A 10,000-nucleotide genomic window follows, 5' to 3' on the forward strand; every position below is an offset into this window, starting at 1 on the left:
GTTCATATTTTATTTCACACACATACACACGCACTATATATATATATATATATATATATATATATATATATATATATATATATATATATATATATATATATATATATATATATATATATATATATATATATATAAAATAGATAGATATGTATATTTTCATATATATATGCGTGTATATATATACACTGTATATGTGTGTATATATATATAGTTTGTATGTGTGTGTGTGTGTGTGTGTGTGTTCGTGTGCGTTCACCCACGCTCAATACCAAGAGCGCTTCTCATTGAAAGCAAAAAATATCTGTGCCTTTACGGTGGAACCATCAAACGGAATGAAATTGACTGCCTTTGTATTTCACCCCACAAGCATTAAAGCTATTTCCTGCTTGACATTTGCAGGTTGAAGAGTGATTTAATATTTATTGTTTTGCCTCGTGTGGCATTCGGCCTGATTTTTACGACTCTTAAATTTAACAGCTTCGCCTGGCATGGAGGTGTTTTTTTCCGCTGCCTCTTAAGTTTCGGGCTGATTGTTCATGCATGCTTGCATTCGCCCGTACCATACGCATGTGTAGTAAATAGGTTTTGAAGGATGTATGTGTTGAGGCGATTTTTGTTTCATATTTTGTAAGTGCTTTTTCACTTTTTGTTTGCTTGTCTTTAAAATATTAGCTTTCCAAGAATGGCAATTTATTTCAGTCTGAGCACGGGGAAATATATTCTGACTACGATATTTTAAGATTTAAGCAAACTGGATTCATGGCAACTGAATTCAATTTCATCTTAATTTTGTATTTTTGATCTAAAAATCCTCAGTGGTCCAGTTGGAAATGGCGTTCATCAGGTTGTCGGTGGATACATCGTAAATTCAAACATTTTACCAAACCCTTGATAGTATCTCTGGTAAATTCACCCAGCAGAAATGACACCGAACTGGTGGATTTGTTTTGGTGGCCCTGTAATTCATTATGGCCTCAATCTACCGACAGATCCGGCGATCGCATCAGAATCAGACCTCGGGAATCCTTGCATCTAGCCCCCGTAGAAGCCTCGGACGCTGGCATCTACCAATGCGAGGCCAGCTACGCCGACGACTACGCCCATGCGCTTGCTTACGTCACGTTGGGAGGTAAGTCTTGAAAAGTTCTTCTGCTGATGGTCACTTCATTCATGTTATGAACTGTTCATGAGCAGAGGCCTGAAGTGTCCTCCTTTACTAAGTTCCGTCTTTGGGGAAGGAGAGCTTCTTGCATGATCGGTGCAGCTTATAATTTCGGCAGGATTCATATGATGCCGCATAATTTTATTTAGATGAATATATAAAATTGCAGGAACTGTTTCATATTGAAGTCAGTGGCTCTGTTGAGATCTTTATTGATAATGATAAGGTTTCTGTAGCGCAGGTTTTACTTTAATTTACCAAGTGTTCGTAATATGAAATATTGAACAAAAAATACTCTCTTAATTTGTTAGAGGTATATTTTGATGCATTAGTCAGTTTGAAATAACAGTGTACAAACTGCATATTTGTATGAATGGACACATTCTGTTAACCCACATTAGAACTCATTAAGTTAGTCTCCATGTGTGTATGTTTGTGTGTACTCACTTTTGTCTAAATACCCCTATGTTTTGGGATCTGTGCATCTACAATTCGGACATAAAATAAGAAAAATAAATCAAATCATCAAGAATATAAACGAAAAATAACCTGAAGTATTTTGGTAGCAGGAGAAAGGATAAGACATATTTCACAGTTCTTGCTTCCGAGCCACTCCTGTCATTTTGAGTAACGGAGTCCCCGAAAATATACAGCTGGAAGAGAAAATATTTTTGTAGTTACGGAAATATTAATTCATTTTTATGAGTTAGAAAGACCCAGTATTTCTTTCCATCGTAGCAGTTTTTTTATGTCTTTAACCATCGAGAGTGAACTTACAAGTAGACCTATGGCTTTAGTCTTAGGCTGAACAGATCTGAATAGACATTTTTCTTGTCTTTCTGCTTCCATTGTGCCTGTTGTTGACTTAGAGAGTGAGTAATGTATATGGCAGTCAGTCGATTGTAGTTGGTAGAAGCTGGGGTTGGAATAAGACGTGGATGCAGCAAAATCATCCCAGAATATAAATTCATATATATATATATATATATATATATATATATATATATATATATATATATATATATATATATATATATATATATATTATATATATATATATATATATATATAATAATTATATAAAGATAAAACACGAAGGAAACGGAAACACTGGAGTGCTGAGGCCTTTCGACACTAGTCCTTTACTTAGCAGACTGAAGAAATATAAAAGTATGTTTACAAAGAAAGCTCATATAAATGACAGATGGGGATTATAAAGGAAACATATGTACCTGGAATCAACCAATTGAAGAATTAGTAGAACTGCCAAAACAGGTTAAATATTTAAGAGGTTTTACAAAGATTAGGATCAAACGTTCAGGAGCAGGACAGGACAATTAAAAGATTATACAGGTTCGTGACTGACCACCTAAAAATTTTTAGTACAACACAATAATTCTCATTTTTTTAAACAATAGTAACTTTTTGCAAGATGAACATTTCTACAAATAAAAAAAATTAAATTATATTAAACATACTGATATATAGAAAATATATATCAAGTAGCTACCTGTAATTAAGTCAGTGATTTTATCTTTTAGGTCATTCTTGAACATTTTTCTAATACAGGGGTCCAAATATACATGCCAGGGCTAAGATTAAAATTACAACTGAAGTAAGCTGGATAATAGCGGACTCCAATAGATTTCTTGAAGAGAAATCTTTCGATCTAGCAATCACTGAACTTTCAGTCAATTTATCCTGTGAGTTTTCACTTAAATGAATGAATATAGCATTGATGCTTGTCCAGTTTTGACTGAATACTTATGTTGCTTAATAAGTACATCTAAATCTATGCTAGATTGGCCAATATAAAAGAGGGCAATCCAAACATGGAATTTTATATATTATGTTGTTGTTTTCTTTTAGGCTTTTTATTAACATTCTTTTGAGTGTGTTATTATAAGAAAAAACGAGGTTTACATTAAAAGGTTTTAACAATGTAAACCTAGTTTTTTCTTATGATAACACACTCAAAAGAATGTTAATAAAAAATAGCCCTAAAGAAAACAACAACATAATATATAAAATTCAATGTTTGGACTGCCCCTCTTTTTATATTGGCCAATCTAGCAAAGATTAAGATGTACGTATTAATCAACATATGTATTTAGTCAAAACTGGACAAGCATCCAATGCTATATTCATTCATTTAAGTGAAAACTCACAGGATAAATTGGACTGAAAGTTCAGTGATTGTAAGATCGAAAGATTTCTTCAAGAAATCTATTGAGTCCGCTATTATCCAGCTTACTTCCAGTTGTAATTTTAATATTAGCCCTGGCATGTATTATTTGGACCCCTGTATTGGATAAATGTTCAAGAATGACCTAAAAGATAAAATCACTGACTTGATTACAAGGTAGCTACTTGATATATCTTTTCTATATATCCGTATGTTTAATATAATTTAATTTTTTTTTATTTGTAAAAATGTTCATCTTGCAAAAAGTTATTATTGTTTACAAAAAAAATGAGAATTATTGTGTTGTACTAAAAATTTTTAGGTGGTCAGTCACGAACCTGTATAATCTTTTAATTGTCCTGTCCCTGCTCCTGAACGTTTGATCCTAATCCTTTGTAAAAACCTCTTAAATATTTAATCCTGTTTTGGCAGTTCTACTGATTCTTCAATTGTGTTGGATTCCAGGTACATATGGTTCCTTTATAATCCCCATCTGTCATTTATATGAGCTTTCTTTGTAAACATACTTTTATATTTCTTCAGTCTGCTAAGTAAAGGACTAGTGTCGAAAGGCTTCAGATATATATATATATATATATATATATATATATATATATATATATATATATATATATATATATATATATATATATATATATATATATATATATGTGTGTGTGTGTATATATATGTATATATACATATACATATATTTATATATATGCACACAAATAATATATGTATATATAAGTATTATATATATATATAATACTTATGTATACATTTATATAATATATATGTTATATATATGTGTGTTTGTATGTATGTATAATATATATGTGTGTTTATGTATGAGTACATGAAAGAATCCACGTCTACGTTTACACATGGATTTTACGCTTTTCACGTGAAAATTTTAAAGAATAGAAGAACGTGGAGCCAGTGTTTGTAGTTGCTCTAGTTTGTTTCGGCAGTTTCCTGTTATTTATTAGTTTCAGCCCAAAGAGAAATCCAGCTGTGATGCCACCTAAACAGTTTTATTGGTGATTTGTTTTAATTGCAAAAGTTTTTTATTTCGTTTCTTTTAAGTTTTAAAGTCGAAATTGACTTCGTAGGTTTTACGGTTTACGTTGCTTCTTTTAAAAGATTTCATTTAATCTTGGCGTTTTTAATCCATTTTTCAGCAAACGAGGAATCTTCAACAATTGCAGTCCATTACGACATTATTTTTTCTGGCGACTGGAACACTTCGGTCGAAAAAGAAATCGTTGATTCTTTATAAGCAAAACGGAAAACGCAGCGGCACATGATATACATTTATTTTTTTCCCCGCGAGGCTTGTTATATATTTCCACCCCACAATTCTCCCCCGAAAACGCATAAAAGGGGAAATTGACAGCGTAAATCTTGTTTCTTTTCTATGGGACCCGAATACTTTTTCCCCAGTTTTTCCCCCAGTTCCATCCCCGACATCCACCACCCACCCACTGTCATACTTTTCTTTGTTTGTTTTGTTTCACTGCTTTTTTTTAGTTTTTAAGTTTTTTCGTTTTTTTTATGTTTTACACTATTCCACTGATAGGCTTTCTGGTTTGTCCGTTTGTCTGTTCGATTGCCTTTTTTTATGTCCTTGGCTTTTTGTGGTTACGCCAGGACTCCATTTGTAAAAATTTCGGGGACTGTTTTCCTTTTCTGGTTCCCTTGTGTATGTATATATGTGTGTATATATATGTATACATACATATTCATACATATGTATGTATATATATATATATATATATATATATATATATATATATATATATATATATATATATATATATATATATATATATATATATATATATATAATAATAAAGGTTGCCCATAAAAACGCCAAAGAGGGTAGGTTTTATGGCTTGATACTTCGGCAACAACTGTTTTGCTCAACTGTCCGTGGAGGGAAACAGTTGTTTCTGAAATAGCACGATGTAAAATCTACCGGTTTTGGTGTTGTTATGGGCAGCCTTCATTAGATAAAATTCTGTTTTAACAGAAAATATTTCATAGTCATAGCTACGGCCTACCCCACCGCCAAATCAAAGTCCTTCAAAAGAAGGCATCGTGCTTACCCCATATAAAAAATGGGAAAAAGGCACGTTACAACGAAGAAGATACATAAATATATATATATATATATATATATATATATATATATATATATATATATATATATATATATATATATATATATATCAGTAAATATTTTATAGTCATTTTTGTATATATATATGTATAACTATATATAATCAGCATTAGGTCTCTCTCGACAAGACTTAATCATCCACTTCTAGACTAGAGAGAGAGAGAGAGAGAGAGAGAGAGAGAGAGAGAGAGAGAGAGAGAGAGAGAGAGAGAGAGAGAGCTGAGAACAGAAAGTGCCTCGAGTGACTTTTAATTAGGGGCGAGAAGGAAGCTTGGCCACAGGCTTATTATTATTAGCATTGTAATTACACTAATTATTATTGTAGTTGACGCTGTTGCTATTTATATTCCTCGGTAGTTGGTGAATCCGAGAGCGCCATAGCCTATGTGCAAAGGCTTGTTTGTTACGTATTTTTTTAGATTTTATTCATATGCCTGGTTTTTACTTTATTCATATTTTATATTTTTTATTTCGGTAAGTCAAGAGGGTTTGTTTTATACCAAATAATAACGATGATGTGAATATACATATAAATAATAATGACGATGATGATAGTGGTTATTATTGTTATTTGTTCTTTGTATATTAATCCTGGAGGTTCTTCTTTGTTACCATAATGTAGTAAGTATATATATATATATATATATATATATATATATATGTGTGTGTGTGTGTGTGTGTGTGTGTGTGTACATGTATGTATATATATGTATATATATACGTATATACATATATATTATATATATGGACAGGTGTTACAACATGACTATGTTGTAACACCTGTTTAAACATTTTTCCAACAAATGAATGAATAAGTGAACGAAATCCTGTGACAACTGGTGTAAAATGTGTGTAGTTTAAGTAATAACAACTGAATAATGGTATTGAGCAGTAAGATAAGTGAACATAACCGGGATCTGGTATTATAAGCTGGCAGAATTATTATCGTTGCCTAGATAAATCCTTGTGTGCTTCTATTTCAGAAACGGCACATATTTTCAGCGAAATGCCGCCCTTGTTTGTATAGGAATAATTTAGATGGCCACGTTTTACCCACTCATGAATTCAGTGCTTCAATAACAAGGGAAGAATAACTGGAGTCTCTGGATTTTGAAAAAGAAGGGCGGTGGAGTTCAAAACTTAATTAAGTGAACGTATTTTTCCATTTAATGGACTCAAATACTTGTTAAATCAAAGTTCACGTTAAAAAAAAACATCAGTGGAAACTTAGAATTATGTAGCTTTCATGATCGAAATTTTTTTTTTTTTTTTATAAGAAGTCAGTTTAGGGGAGAACTGATTAACCAAGAGAGAAAGAGAGGGAGCGCCGTTAAAGAGGAATAGAGCACAACACTGATGAAGTGAGTCATGTCAGGGAATACAGACGAAGAAAGGGAATGTCATAGGTTTTGGATGAATGTTGGTAAAAACACTCGCTTAACCTCCCTGTCTTGATCTTTGACAGATGTGCTAAGGAAAGAACTCTTTATGGACAACAATTTAGAGAATTAAGTCACTCTTTCTTGTACTAAAAACCCACGACTAGAGCAACGGTAACTTTATGCTCCTCAGTTCGTGAACTTGAAGGATCGTCATTTGCAAAGTTCAATTATGTAAGTGCCAAAATTCATAGGAGACTTTATCATTTACGACTACTAAAACTTAAACTTTAAAAAAAAAAAAAAAGTTGGGCTAACTTTTTACGTGTCAAAAATGTAAATGTCTAACTTAAATCTACTAAAACTTAACTCATCAAAAACGCCAAAGCGTATATTCCTAGCGTCAAAAAATAAAAGTTTCTTCATTCAAAAATGTTTTAATCCACGAAGGTCAAATGCTCCCGGTTTGATAAATATCGTCAGGCACTGACCGAAACAAATCAAATAGCCGGATGCCACAGCCTTTGTTTATATTTCAAGACAGGGTCACATATCTTCAAATATGGACGAAAGCCCCGGGGGGAATGAAGCTTTTCCTTCCATTTCCTGCCACTGTCTGTACTTGTATATTAAACGACCACGGAGCCATTCTGGTATTTGACCCTCAATAATAGAAGACTCGCTTCGAGAGGAATTCCATGATCCCGAAATTAAATAGAGCGGAGAAGACTAAATTTTGGAGTAATGGCTTCCAAAGTATGAGAAATTTATGTATTTTTGTGTGACTGAAGATTTTGTGGGTCGGAAAGTGTTAAATGCTCGAGCTGAAATCTAAAAATAATCGGTAGCTTGTCTCGGCGTGTTTGTAAAAACGGTCAATTTTAGACCAGTAATGATTTGGTCGTCGTTATGCGTAATTTGCGATTGGTAAATTATGCGTGTGTTTTCCAAGGTATCCTCTGTTAATAGTTAATTGGTAAACAAATATGACTACGTTTTAAGTTTATGATTTAGCTTTAGCACTTTTGTTACCTCAGATTACTGAAAGATCGGCGTGCTACAACCTAGCAAATGCAGTATATTATCAATGTTTAGTAAATGAGTGAGAACTTTGAAGTAAAATGCTGACATAGATATATTTATAGTACTGAAGTTCAAAGTCACTAAACATTCCGAATATTCAGTAATAATCACTTTTTACTGAGCTCCCATGGGATAAATTTGGTTTACCCAAGACATATTAAAAACAGCTGTGTACTTTCATCAAAAAGGACATGTTTGAAAACACGTAAACTTAAGGGATGATGTAAGTTGCTACCATTCAATTCCACACGTAGATCAATTAATCAGGCCTACATAGCGACTTCGCCTCCGATATTATAAGAAAGAACTGGCCTAGTTACCTCGTTTTTTCCGTTAAGATGAGTATTTCTATAGATTTTGCGACGTCTAGGATTTAACTAAAAAATGCAAGATAGTAGAATAGGTTTTTCAGAAGCAATCGGATTTAAGCTGGAAACTCCAGGGACTAAACGGGGAAGGATTTGCTCTAGAAAGTACGAGAACTATAATAGAGATAGACCGTAGAACTCGTACTATGAACCACCAAGGAGAAAAAAAAACAGGAATTTAAAAAATATCACTCAGAAAAAAGCTAAATAAAAAGGCAAAATTTCACCCGGAAGACAAAGAACTTTTTCAAGACCCGGAAATTCGTTACATAATTCCAGGCCTCTCAACAGTGGCAGGGCTTAGGACACTGGCGGGAGGATAATTCTCAGTTCAAATAAGTAGCTCTTTCTTTGCTTCATTTCGCAATTAGTTATTTTATGCAATGGCAGTAAATATCTTGAAGAAAGAAGAGTTGTGGTGTAATTATGATTCTTTTGAAAAAAAAATAAGCTTATTTGGCTTTAAATTTAAGTATGTTCACGTTTCATAATTTCATGTATATAGATGTGTATTTATGTGTGTGTGCGTGTGTGTGTAACAATAAATCCTCACTTTCCGGAAAACAAAAATCCTGGATACAGAAGAAAGAGAGGAATTTTACGGTACAAAAGATAAGAGGGTTACAGGAAGAACAACAAATTGTATAAAAAAAATAAAATCATTTACTTCCTTGTGGTAATTTGCGTGTTTGAAGCAAATGTTTTCTGCGTAGGAGACTTATATTGCTATTTATTTTTCATGATCATTTTAGTTTTGTGATGGCAGCATTACTTTTCCTACTATGTACTTGCGTTGTTCCTCTCTCTCTCTCTCTCTCTCTCTCTCTCTCTCTCTCTCTCTCTCCAGTGAAGACCTATGTTTTCGTGAGCTCATTTACTGTCTACGTTTCTCACTGTCTGCATCTTTCGCTTCTGCATATGATCTTGTTTTGATGCTTACTCACACTTATAGACCACACTACGAGATTGATCTCAGTTGCTCTTTCCCTTGTCATCTACTCATGCGCGCGATCACACACACACACATACAAACACATATACACAGAGAGAGAGAGAGAGAGAGAGAGAGAGAGAGAGAGAGAGAGAGATTTGCCTTGAAGGCGCCATCTAGTGTGAATGTAGGGGAAATGACAAACATTATTCCTCATTCTGTTGCTGGAGTGTTCGTGAAGTTGAGGGGTGTAACTCTGACATCACGCCCTCAGGCTGTGACCCTGAAGAGGGCAGGGGCTGTTTTCCCCCCTTTTTATCTCAACCTCGTCTCGTGACAAGGGGAACGAACCCTAAATTTTCAAAAGCTGTGTTTCTGGTTTTTCCTTTTCTTTTACGAGAAAGGCGACCTTATTTACATTTATTTGTTTTTGTTTGTCATGATCGTCATTCATTTTATATTTACTGAACTTTATATCTTGAATATTCAGTTAGCATAGTGTATACAGTGGTAATTTATATTATTTCATTATTGTATGTCTTAATTTGCTTTTTTGTTAACGAAATATTATTGTCAACTTATTTCTAGATATAGAAGGGAGATGGAAGAGTAGTGTTGCATTTAACAGACGCTGAAACTAATTAGCTTCTGTAGCATATGGGACAGAAATGCCTAACGATGTTTTGTCATTATTACAGAAATTATAA

General features: G+C 33.2%; 1 protein-coding gene across 10 annotated transcripts in view; it reads left to right on the plus strand.

The window, feature by feature from the left end:
- Nucleotides 1-10,000, plus strand: part of LOC136831491 (cell adhesion molecule Dscam2-like) — a 712,499-nt gene that overhangs the window by 573,487 nt on the left and 129,012 nt on the right. For all 10 annotated transcript variants that reach the window (XR_010850906.1, XM_067092005.1, XM_067092006.1 and 7 more), the window contains one exon: nucleotides 990-1,129. Coding sequence is in view for 9 of the 10 variants with exons in the window: in XM_067092005.1 (XP_066948106.1) it covers nucleotides 990-1,129 (140 nt within the window). In the remaining variant the exon portion in view is untranslated. The remainder of the gene's footprint in view (nucleotides 1-989; nucleotides 1,130-10,000) is intronic.

The sequence above is a fragment of the Macrobrachium rosenbergii genome, chromosome 48, assembly GCF_040412425.1.
Source record: "Macrobrachium rosenbergii isolate ZJJX-2024 chromosome 48, ASM4041242v1, whole genome shotgun sequence".
In the NCBI taxonomy this organism is placed as follows: Eukaryota; Metazoa; Arthropoda; class Malacostraca; order Decapoda; family Palaemonidae; genus Macrobrachium; species Macrobrachium rosenbergii.